General features: G+C 44.9%; 1 protein-coding gene across 1 annotated transcript in view; it reads right to left on the reverse strand.

Annotated features, from left to right (window-relative positions):
- The window catches only part of ttn.2 (titin, tandem duplicate 2), a 472,252-nt gene that overhangs the window by 79,404 nt on the left and 380,088 nt on the right, over positions 1 to 12,760 (reverse strand). Inside the window, 6 exon segments of the mRNA XM_034187115.1 lie at positions 553 to 855; positions 1,139 to 1,726; positions 4,017 to 4,313; positions 4,648 to 4,845; positions 5,416 to 5,520; positions 5,607 to 6,194. Coding sequence (XP_034043006.1) covers positions 553 to 855; positions 1,139 to 1,726; positions 4,017 to 4,313; positions 4,648 to 4,845; positions 5,416 to 5,520; positions 5,607 to 6,194 — 2,079 coding nt within the window.

Raw genomic sequence — 12,760 nt, forward strand, 5'->3', positions numbered from 1 at the left:
ACTAATTCAAGCAATCAGTTCATTAGTGGCATGATGCTTCATTTCTTTTTTCTGTTCGCCACAATTTATCATCATGAAAAAACCCATTTGAATTTATACAAACTAACAGGTGATGATTTGGACAGAAGGTTGTGGACAAGGATGTCCATGCATGGGACAAAAATAACAACTACAAACCACAGTGGTCTGCACAACACAGAGTTAATGTCATATTTCCTGTAATTCTGTGGGTAGATTACACATCATTTTGCTCAAGTTTAGAAATTTCCCAAAAATATACAGTAGGCTATTTTTTCATTAAAATTCAATTTGAATATAAATTCTGAATTTTCTGCTTAAATGTATGAGGTAAATAAAGCTGGGTTTCACCGTCAGGCTGATACTGTACGTGATTTGATGTTACAGCTGATGGCCTAATTTGCATATGAATAAAAAGTAGCAAAATGTTAAACAGTTAAAAAAAGTTACAACCCACCCCCCCACACCCACCCACCATCACCACCAAAAGAAACAGCAATAACCCAAAGGGTGCCATCCTGTCATTGGACTTACAGACGATGTCCCTGGTCATGACAGGCCGGGTGGGCTCACTGGGCGGTCCAAATCCAGCCTTGTTCTCAGCTGTGACTCTGAATTCATACTCTATGCCCTCGCTCAGGCCCTGCACCTTGAAGCGCAGGTCAGGAATCATTCTTTTGGAGGCTCGCACCCATCGTGTTCCTCGCTTCTCTTTCCTCTCAACACAGTAGCCACTGATGTCACTCCCTCCATCCTGAGCTGGTCTCTTCCATGAAATAGTGACAGCGTTCCCACTGACATTATCGATCTCTGGGGTAGAGGGGGCACCTGGAGGAGCTGTCAGAACAAAAACATACAGGAACATGATACAGTTGACAGTGAGGGTTTAAATCTCAGAGCCCTGAGGATTCATGGACAATTTAACCACACAGATCTTTGAGCTGCTTCAGTATCATCTGTATCTCCTGTTTTTTTTTAACTTTCCTTTAAAGATAAGTGAGACAGCACAGAAGATAAGCACAGACCCCGAGGACCCGAACGAGTCGCCCACCAACATTTTTTTTCTTTACTACTTTACACTCTACATGGAAGATAACACGGTGGAACATGAAACACTTACAGAAACGGTCGACCATTCTGACTGGGCTGGACTGGCTGGAGTCACCGATGCCATACTGGTTGACAGCAAACACTCTGAACATGTACTCGTTGCCTTTGATGAGTTTGTGGGCAACATGTCTGCAGTCCATGATGTTATCAGCCAGCTTGGTCCACTGCAGGCGGCTTGTTTCCCGCTTCTCCAGGATGTAGGACTTGATGGCACTACCTCCGTCCTCCTCCGGTGGGAGCCAAGTCAATGTACACTTCTCAGCCGAAATGTTGCTAGCTTCAATGGGACCTGGAGGTCCGGGGGCATCCAGAACCTTCACCTTAATGTGTTCCTCCTTAATGCCAAAAGGGTTGCTGGCAGTGATGGTGTACTCTCCAGTGTTGTTACGGCTGGCGTACTTGATAGCCAGCGTAGAGGAGGTGGGGGTGCTGGTGATAGTGACCACATCAGAGTTTTTTAATTCACGACCCATCTTAGACCACACAGCAGTAGGTGGAGGTTTGCCCAGAATCTTTGAGGCAGCCACCACGATTGTGTCTCCTGCTCTGACTGAAACACCGTCCTTCATGTCCGGGTCAACAGTGATCGCTGGAGGTTCTGCAGAGAAGAACAGCAATTACATTGAGACAAAGTTGGACAGCTGAATCAGTTACCAAAACAGGGAAAAAAAATAGTCCGTGTCCTGAAAGGAGCCATCTCATTTTTTAGCTGGATGAAACATGGAGCGAGAGTCGTCTGCAACTTGACAAGCATGTTGCAGCACCTCTATCAAAACATGTCACACGGTGGAAGTTTTTATGTGACATTTACTCACAGTGCAAGAAAAACACCTCATCTGAGTTCAGCCCTGGGCCAGACCCCGGAAGTGGGCATGTCCCTGCCACGTAGAGTGGCAAAATTTACCACCTATAACTTACTAGATATATATCCCTAGTTAATATTTATGCAAGATAGCAGTGGTGGGCACAGTCAGCTAACCGCTAATTATCTAAGCTAAAGTTTTCATTGGCAGGTTAACTTTTCAGATAACACTGAAAACCATCAACGGACCAATTAGCTTCCTTTTGTGGGCACAGTGAATAAAGCTTAACAGTTAAAAACATTTGTGAAGTCTGAAATCAAAGATTTGAGTGCCTGCCTGTTACATGTTTGAAGCAGACAGACAGCTATGAGTGGTACAGCTCTATCCTAGAGGATAGAGCTGGCTACCAGAGAGAAAGAGGGAGAGAAAAAAAATAATTTCTCTTCACACCATACAGACTCACCGGCATATCGCCCAAGTCATGCACAGGCAGACAGTTTTGACTTATGGTTCAAATTTAAAACAAACTAATTCCAGACAAGTTATTGAAATTAATGTCACGTCTGTCATTTTACAAAGTGACAATATTAGCTATATGTTTTAGTTTTAAAGTAATGCACTAATTTTGAAGGTTTTAGCCTTTACACACACACATGCCACAATGCATTATGGGTAAATTAGTGTGTTATACCGATCAACCAACCACTCATATCAGTAAACTAATTTACCCATAATGCAATGCGGCATGTGTTTCTAAATGCTATAACCTTCAAAATTAGTGCATTACTTTAAAACTAAAACTGATACTTTCACTTTGTAAAATGACAGACGTGACGTTAATGTCAATAACTTGTCCGGAATTAGTTTGTTAAAATTTTAACTATAAGTCAAAGATGTCTGCGTCTGCATGACTTGTGTGATATGTCGGTGAGTCTGTATGGTGTGTAGGGAAATTATCTTTTTTCTCCTTCTTTATTTTGTTCTTCTCTTTCCTTTCTTTATGGTCACCAGGTCTCTCTTGTTGAGAGAAGGCTGATCTGACACAGCTGCTGACTCACTGTTGTGTCAGCAGCTGCTAGCGTACAGAAGTCAATACTGAAAGTTATCGGTTTAGCTGTTATCTGTAACTTCTGCTAATTTTTTAGGGGTTTATCAGTTCAGCTTAATAAAAGTGAACTTTTCAGTTAGTGGATTAATGGTTATCAAAGCTAACTTTTTGGTTAGCTGTGGACACCACTGCATCATAGTCATTGCTGTAGCCAGGTGGGTGTCAAGGAGGGATTACACAGGGGTCAACATTTAAAAATGGCCCAATCATATTGAAAACTATACCACATTATTTGTCAGATCAACATGATTCCAAAAAGGTATACGACCTGCGCCGCCTCAGGTGAGGCCCAGCGCCACCTCAGGTGAGGCCCTGTGCTGTCTCAGCATGTCGATCAGCACCTTCAGAGGCCTCAGTGCTCTGATGGATGAGGATCCAAGCAGCTTTCCTTTGTTCTGTCCTTAGTTGAAAGGCCACACCATGAGGTGCAGAAACAAATCTCTTCCAGTTAAGAGCTGTGTGAAGGGATTTGAAGTGGCTCATGCCAGAAACTAAAACTCTTTGGTTGAAGGGAGACAAAGTTCCCCTCAGGAGTTCTTTGATTTGTCCTGAACCTCACGCTGAGTCCAGTGCCGGCCTCTTCTCCTGTAATGGACATTCTTTGTTGTTGCTGTCCTTTGGTTGCCCAGACATTCTGTCTCTTCAGTTTATGGCTACCTAAGTGATTTCTATCTGCTGAGATCTCCTGGTGACCTCTGACTACCTGACTGTTTGCCCCTGGGGCCACCTGCTGTAGCTGTGGGGGGGATCGATGTGTATAAACATCTCCCCAGACAAACATTTCTTCATTTTTCCTTTCACACTTGCTGCTTCTGCTCGTCTGTTTTGGTTTAATAAAGCTGCCTAATCTATAACGAGGCCTTGTCATTTCAGATTTTCCACATCAGTTCAGGAAAAATCGCAAAGATAGCAATAAAATGGTCAACAGAGATTTTGATTAGGACTTTTATTCGATGCTGTGTTTGTGTTCAACCTACCGTATTCATCTCTGCAGGTGAGAAGATCGGTGGGCTCTGAAGGAGCGCTCGTGGCTCCGGCAGCATTCTTGGCTTTGATCCTGAACTGGTATTGCAATCCTTCAGTCAGGTCTGTAACAGTGAACGCACACATCTGGATGTTGACGTGATTGGCTTTCATCCAGGTCTTGCTACCAGCTTCCTGCTTCTCCACCGTGTAGCCTGTCAGCATGGAGCCTCCGTCATACTTGGGAGGGGTCCAGATCAGAGTCACCGTGTTCCGGGTGATGCTGATGACCTCAGGTCTGCCAGGGGGATCTGAAACAACACACACAGTCCATGTGCAAAAGTACCAGACTTGCTTCTCCAGACCTATGCTGAACAGGTCTGGATCTGGATCACCGGACCACAGTAGAATTTGTTATTAAGGAACAAATAGCAAACATTAAATGACTCCAAAAAAGAAGAGCGACACAGAGTCATAACACTATAAAATCATTTTTAAGGACGTGTGGACCTAAAGAGAACGCTTAGCTCTGAGTGCTGCTCAAGTTTTTGAATCCATTCTCGTGTAAAGTGCTTCCTAATGGACTCGTGTGTTCACTACTGTGACGTTCATCTAAACGGACCATGTGACTGTTTGTAAACTCACCGATGGGATCGAGAGCGACCACGGCCTCTGTGGCCTTGCTGGCCTTTCCGAGTCCAGCCGTGTTCATGGCCATGACCCTGAACTCGTACTCCAGTCCTTCGATCAGGCCGGTGACTCTGCACTCCTTCACCCTCAGTGGGGTCTTAGAGGCACGCTTCCACATCAGACTGTTCCTCTCCTTAAACTCCACGTGGTAACCTGCACAACAGGACATCACTGAGACATCACTGTGACATCACAGTAAGCCTGTTCTAAACCAAAGTCTATGACCTCCATCAGTCACCAGAGACACACAAACACATTTTTTTCTTTTTTAAAAAAGATGAGCAATAATTTTTCTGGCTTGAAAGAGACCGATATGTAGATTTCACATGGTTTGCTTCACTTGACGCCACCAAACCAGAACCGGTTTGAAGACCTGAGTTCTATGTGTTTATTTATGTTTCTGTCATTCAGTCAGCAGTCAGTAAAATCTGTTCAGTCTGGCAGACCGTGGTCAGGGAATAAAACGTTTCAATCATTATTTTATATTATTGTTGGCACTATAATGGAACATTGTTACATTTGTTCTGTGGTGCTGTTGATTCTTGGGAAAAGGGAGCAGCACATCTGAGCTGTGACTCAGACTATCGGGACATATTCAGACAAAAACATTACAAACGGACTGAAAACAGATTAGTCCAAAACGACACATAAAGTTATGACTTTGACCTGTATGCTGGGTCGGCTGGAGGAGCCAGATGGTCTTTTATGTGATTAGTATGTTACCAGTGATCGGGGATCCACCAGTGTCCCTTGGATCAGACCAGGTCAGGATAGCTGACTCATGGCGGATGCTCATAATCTCTGGAGGAGCCGGCACCCCGGGTACGTCTAAGGAGGGGATGGCAGGCAGAGGGTTATTGATTATCTTCCCTTTGAAGGCTGATCAGAACATGAATTTGGTGTCTGATACTCACTGAAGGGATGCTGCACGATGACGGGCTCAGACCTCAGACACTCTCCGATTCCATACTTGTTCTCGGCAAACACCCTGAAGATGTACTCGGTGCCCTCGTGGAGCCGGATCACCCTCATGCTTGTTTTCTGAATAGCTGACGCTACTGTGACCCACTTGTTGTCTGTTGTTTTCCTCTTCTCCACAATGTAGTTAGAAACTTCTGCGCCACCGTCGTCCTTGGGTGGACCCCACTCCAGTGTGATGCTGTCGGCTGTGATCTCGTCAAACGTGATGGGTCCGGTGCAGATACCTGGCTTCCCCACAACTTTCAGCTGGACTTTGCAGTCCTTGGATCCAACACTGCTCTTGACGTTGATGGTGTAGGTGTCAGCATCTCCTCGGTGGCAGTCCCTGATCAGCAGTGTGGCAACGCCCTGAGATGCTTCAACACACATCCGGCCCGTGTCTCCTAGCACCACATTACCCTTCTTCCACGTGGCAGTGGGGTAGGGCACACCCATGATGGGGATGTTGATACGCACGGTGCTGCCCTCCTTGGCCAGGTAGCAGCCGTCCTGTAGAGCGCTCAGGTTGCAGTCAGGCAGGACTGAAATCAGAAGAGACTGATGATGTAGCCACATTGTAACACAGCGACCTGCCGTACACCAGCCAAAATACAAGAACGTACCAGGGTCACAGTCACTGGGTACCACAGACCATGACATCTGTGGTCTCCAGTGAACGCACAACCATCAAATCCTGGTTTAAGTGGAGACTTTCAATTTAGATCTCCACACACACACACACACACACACACACACACACACACACACACACACACACACACACACACACACACACACACACACACACACACACACACACACACACACACACACACACAGACATCTTCAACAACTTATCCATGATTTGGGGCTGTAACCTATCCCAGCAGTAATAGGGCATGAGGTGGGGTTCACCCTGGACAGGACGCCAGTCTGTCACAGGCCGAACTGTATCCAGAGCAAATAAATTATGAATTACAAAAACTGTCTGGACAAATAATCATGGTCATAGATTAGTATTTTTAATATTTGAGTGAACGTAAGTCCTTATGGCATATGGCCTGAACCTCAACCCATGTCATGACAGGGTGTGGACCCCTTTGCAGTGAACAATGATGCCAAATGATCTTGGTTGGGACTCCGGCAAGGGCGGTCGGATCTCCTCCTCTCTTCTCTCTTTCTGCGTTTCTCTATCTCTGCCCCAACCTTCAAAAGTCTGAACTTCATCAGACTGTGAATTCTTCAAACTATATTTGGAATAACCATGGAAGTGATCAGCTGGTCTCTCAACGCTACTGACACCAGGAAATCAGGGCTGGGGGACCTTGCGTGCCCAAATGGAACCTATGCTGTGGGCTATGTTCTTGACACCTGGGAGAAGTGGTGCATCGTGTGCTTGGCACCACATTCTGTGGAAGACGTTGAGGATTTATTCTGATTTGCTTTTGCTGCTTGGATTAGGCACTGGCCTGACCTACCAGAAAATTGGCAAGACAGCTGCTACCAAAATCACAACCCCACATGTGTCCGTCATGATTAACAAGATGAGCGAGGCGGTACGATCTCAGATTGCGGTAACTTTTGAACTTAACCGCAAATTGGAAATCATCTTGGAGAAAATGTCTGCCCTGCAAAGGAACTGATGTTGGAGACCAGTGAATATTCACAACTGGATCTGGACAGTTAAAGAGAGGCCGTATTGGAACTCTGTGCTACTCTGCCTAGCCCAAACATGGCAGCCTTATCAGCTACTGAAGGTAAAACTGCCCTGTTTTCCTCCAAAAGGATTTCAACAGCCTTGGTGAAGCATCTGGCTCCCCTACAGTGTCAAGGTCACTCCAGACTCGACGCACACACAGAGAGAGGCTGACATGAACTCATCTGCACACATGATGCATGCCCCCTCACCCCTACTCCCCCTTGTGTTTCTGTCCCCACCCACCCCCTCCCAGGGCTCTCTTACTCCTCCGAGCTCGGCTACACGGGGGAAACGTTGCTGCAGCCCCAACACACTCATCGCCTCAATTCAGATGACAGACTGTTTCAGAGCTTAGCGTACATAAAACAATCAAATGTATATGTGCGGCTGTTTTAATTCTGATGTGTGCCATTATTACATTCAACTAGTAATAATTGTGGATTCATTGCTGTATTTTTGTTTGAGGCAATTGGGTGTGAAGATGAATTGCCCTTTTAGGGATCAATAAAGTTGTTTGAATCTTTGAATCAAATGGTGTTATATCCAATGGAATATCCAATGAATGGCAGCACACAACAGTGCAGTGGCTTCTTGAGCTCCTAGTTAAGCCCTGGTATTTTTACACTTAGCAGCCGCGATTGGTGCCAGTTTTGGGCTGAATATGTGTGTGAACTACAGCTTAACCGAACTGATGGCTATCAGAAACAGTTCGGTCTGCACAATATCTCTGGAGCTGAAATCTGCACTCGGGAGACAGCGGCTCCTGTGGACAATGGAGTGGCACAGCAGAGTGCGGGGAGCAGCCCGTAAGAGGAAGCGATGCACCCGAAAACAAAAGAGAGGAAAGTGTGGGGTGCGCTAGCCCAGTTAAAGGATGCCGATTCTAACTCTCTTTTGGCCAATGTCCACTCGCTGGATGGCAAACTGGATTTGTTACATCTGAGGCTGAGTACTTCCACAGAAATGAGGAACTGTGCCATTCTTTGTCTAATGGAGACCTGGCTTAATAATAACATGCCGGACTCAGCCTTCCAGATTGACAGACTGCAGCTTTTCCGAGCGGACCGCGACCACCGGTCGGGGAAAAGAAGGGGAGGAGGACTGTGTGTGTATGTTGATAAAGGTTGGTGTACAAACTGTGGATTGGTTAAAAGCTACTGCTCTGAGGCTATAGAATCATGAGTGTGTGGTGCAGATCTCATTATCTTCCTTGTCAATTTAGTGCGGTGTTCGTCACTATTGTTTACATCCCGCCGGGTGCCGACGTTAGCGATGCGCTAAAGGAGCTATATGACATCATTAGCTCTCTACAAGCAAAGCACCCGAAGGCATTTTACGTGGTCACAGGGGACTTTAATCACGTGAAACTGACGGACATTTTGCCTAGTTTTTACCAGCATGTCACCTTTCCCACACGAGGAGACAACACTCTGGACTGTGTGTACAACTGTGTGTTGGAAGTCTCACAGGACAAGTTGTGACATGCCCAGCTGTTACACAATTTCTCGGATACTCACTCGACTGAAAAGCCACCGAAAGCCATCTGAATCTTCCGAATGGTTTCCAACACGGACTTGCTTTTTGTTGTGCGCCATTGCGGCTCCGTCCCGACGCGCGAATTCCTCCGCACATCTTTGATTACAAAATCTCCTGTAACAGTGGAATGTGCCTCAAAAGTGCTGATGTCCACCTCTTCCACAATTTCTCTGGTAGTCAGACGACGTCCCAGATCAACACAGCCTTCACTTTGGAAATGATCTGGTCATTTCAGCCTGTCGATGGCCACTCGGAGCGCGGCGCGCCCTCCACCGCTGTGGGCCGTCTTTAATCCGGTTGTAATGCTCCTTAATCTGTGTGACGCCCAGAGTATCCTCACCTAAAGCCGTCTGAATCTTCCGAATGGTTTCCACCTGGCTGTCTCTCACAGTTTCTGGAAAAATTTGATTCAGCGCTGCTCCAATCGCTCAGCCATTTCCCTGACAATGAAAATCCAACGAGGGGGATGGACCAGTGCTCACTCAAAGCCTGCCCACAGGCGAATGATGCAACTGACAGGCGTGAAAAAACTCACGCATGCGCACGAAGGTTCAAGCTTGGCTGATGCAAGCGCACATGATTCAAATCCATATAGTTTTTGAAAAAAATTAAAAGGTCGGATAGTTTTCTAACAGACCTCGTATGCTTTTGTAAAATATGCTATTTTTTATTTGTTAAAAAAAAGGCATTTTCAAAAAAAAAAAGCCAAGTTGTAATTAGATAACCGTCTGATATAACCGGTGTCAAAATAAATAGAACACTGCCATGACCTACTGGTGCCAGACGTTCAGTACTTCAGCTGGGTTTACACTGTGCGAGTTTTGGCCCTTTTTCAGCTGATTTTTCATTTGTGTGAGAATTTTTTGGATCGCACCGAATTTCAGGTTAATCGCACGTCCTGCATCATTTAGTATACATGGCGTAACGAGCTGCATTTAACATCTCACGACCACCTCCTGATCGACGATTGTATAAAAATCAGATGAAAATCAAAACCTGTTTGATATTCTGGTCGGCCGTCGTGAGGGTATCCCGCTGCTGAAGAGCAACAAGCGTCCAAATGGTAAATGGTAAATGGACTGCATTTATATAGCGCTTTTCCATCTGCATCAGACGCTCAAAGCGCTTTACAATTATGCCTCACATTCACCCCGATGTCAGGGTGCTGCCATACAAGCCGCTCACTACATACTGGGAGCAACTAGGGGATTAAAGACCTTGCCCAAGGGCCCTTAGTGATTTTCCAGTCAGGCTGGGATTTGAACCGAGGATCTTCTGGTCTCAAGCCCAACGCCTTAACCACTAGACCATCACCTCCCCCAACCTCTCGCACTGTGCATGTGCAAACACTGCAGACCTGTCTTGTAATGTTTTTTTGTTTTATAAACTTTGATGTCTCCCATCGAGAGGTTTTTGTAAATTAAGTTTTAAAAAAAAGCTTCTGTTTACGTTTTGCTTCTGGAAACATGGGTCCGACGTGTGGTTTGTGAACGTACAATGTGTGTGAGAACATAAATCGTCTGCTCTGAACTTTTACACCATGCAGTTCTGTAGTACAGTTTGAGCTGGAACCGAGTACAGTGATTGAAAATATCAGCCCAGCTTCAGGACAAATACTGCCATGAACACTACTGGCCAGCAGATGGCAGTAGAGACCTTGAAAACTTGCCAAAACAAAATTCCAGATAATCTGTGTCTGCTACATTTAAGATGCGTGGAATTTAACAAACGCAAACACAATAACAAGGTCTATAAACCCAGAGAATATATTTTAGGCACTAGAGTTTAATGCTGTTGTCCGTGGAGCCTGATCAGAGTGTCTCAAATGCATTTCTCATGTTGTGAAAGTACTGAGATACTCAAAATGCACCTGGACACAGTATGTCCACACTAAAACCTTAAAAATTAGTGCATTTCTTTAAAACTAAAACATATCTGATATTTTCACTTTATAAAACTTCAGATGTGACATTAATTTAAATACCTTGTCCGAAATTACGAGTAGTTTGGTTCATTTGAACCATAAGTTAAAAATGTTTGCCTCTGGATGACTTGGGTGATATTGCCCACGTATTAGTATGGGGTTAAAAGAAATGAGGTTTGTTTGGTTTTTTTGGTGGCCAGTTCTCCTTTGCCTGCAGAGGATAGAGCAGTTTCTTCTAGAAGCAGCTCTCCTCTTTTTGCAGAGGATAGAACTACACGTGCTACAAAACATTTAACAGGTAGGTGCTCAACTGATTTTAACTTTTATAAGTATACAAGGTCTATTAGAAAAGTATCCGACCTTATTATTTTTTTCAAAAACCATATGGATTTGAATCACGTGTGATTGCGTCAGCCAAGCTTGAACCTTCGTGCACATGCGTGCCGGTATTTGGTTAGACTCTTTCTCTCCGATTGTTCTGTCTGAGTTATTTTCATTAGTTACTTCATCCAAACCATCAACATGTTTATTAGACCCCATTCCTGCCAGGCTGCTCAAGGAAGCCCTACCATTATTTAATGCTTCAATCTTAAATATGATCAATCTATCTTTGTTAGTTGGTTATGTACCACAGGCCTTTAAGGTGGCAGTAATTAAACCATTACTTAAAAAGCCATCACTTGACCCAGCTATCTTAGCTAATTATAGGCCAATCTCCAACCTTCCTTTTCTCTCAAAGATTCTTGAGAGGGTAGTTGTAAAACAGCTAACTGATCACCTGCAGAGGAATGGTCTATTTGAAGAGTTTCAGTCAGGTTTTAGAATTCATCATAGTACAGAAACAGCATTAGTGAAGGTTACAAATGATCTTCTTATGGCTTCGGACAGTGGACTTATCTCTGTGCTTGTTCTGTTGGACCTCAGTGCTGCTTTTGATACTGTTGACCATAAACTTTTATTACAGAGATTAGAGCATGTCATAGGTATTAAAGGCACTGCGCTGCGGTGGTTTGAATCATATTTGTCTAATAGATTACAGTTTGTTCATGTAAATGGGGAATCTTCTTCACAGACTAAAGTTAATTATGGAGTTCCACAAGGTTCTGTGCTAGGACCAATTTTATTCACTTTGAATAATCAGGTCCCATCTTATCTTAGGGACCTCGTAGTACCATATTACCCCATTAGAGCGCTTCGCTCTCAGACTGCAGGCTTACTTGTAGTTCCTAGGGTTTGTAAGAGTAGAATGGGAGGCAGAGCCTTCAGCTTTCAGGCTCCTCTCCTGTGGAACCAGCTCCCAATTCATATCAGGGAGACAGATACCCTCTCTACTTTTAAGATTAGGCTTAAAACTTTCCTTTTCGCTAAGGCTTATAGTTAGGGCTGGATCGGGTGACCCTGGACCATCCCTTGGTTATGCTGCTTTAGATGTAGATTGTGGGGGGGTTCCCATGATGCACTGTTTCTTTATCTTTTTGCTCCGTATGCATCACTCTGCATTTAATCATTAGTGATCGATCTCTGCCCCCCTTCACGGCATGTCTTTTTCCTGGTTTTTTCCCTCAGCCGCAACCAGTCTCAGCAGAAGACTGCCCCTCCCTGAGCCTGGTTCTGCTGGAGGTTTCTTCCTGTTAAAAGGGAGTTTTTCCTTCCCACTGTGGCCAAGTGCTTGCTCATAGGGGGTCGTTTTGACCGTTGGGGTTTTTCATAATTATTGTATGGCCTTGCCTTACAATATGGAGCGCCTTGGGGCAACTGTTTGTTGTGATTTGGCGCTATATAAGAAAAAAAGTTGATTGATTGATTGATTGATGCGTGAGTTTTTTCATGCCTGTCGGTTGCGTCATTCGCCTGTGAGCAGGCTTTGAGTGAGGAGTGGTCCACCCCTCTCATCGTTTTTTTTCATTGTTTAGGAATGGCTCAGAGACTGCTGCTTTGCTTGATCAAAA

The sequence above is a fragment of the Thalassophryne amazonica genome, chromosome 14, assembly GCF_902500255.1.
Source record: "Thalassophryne amazonica chromosome 14, fThaAma1.1, whole genome shotgun sequence".
NCBI lineage: Eukaryota > Metazoa > Chordata > Actinopteri > Batrachoidiformes > Batrachoididae > Thalassophryne > Thalassophryne amazonica.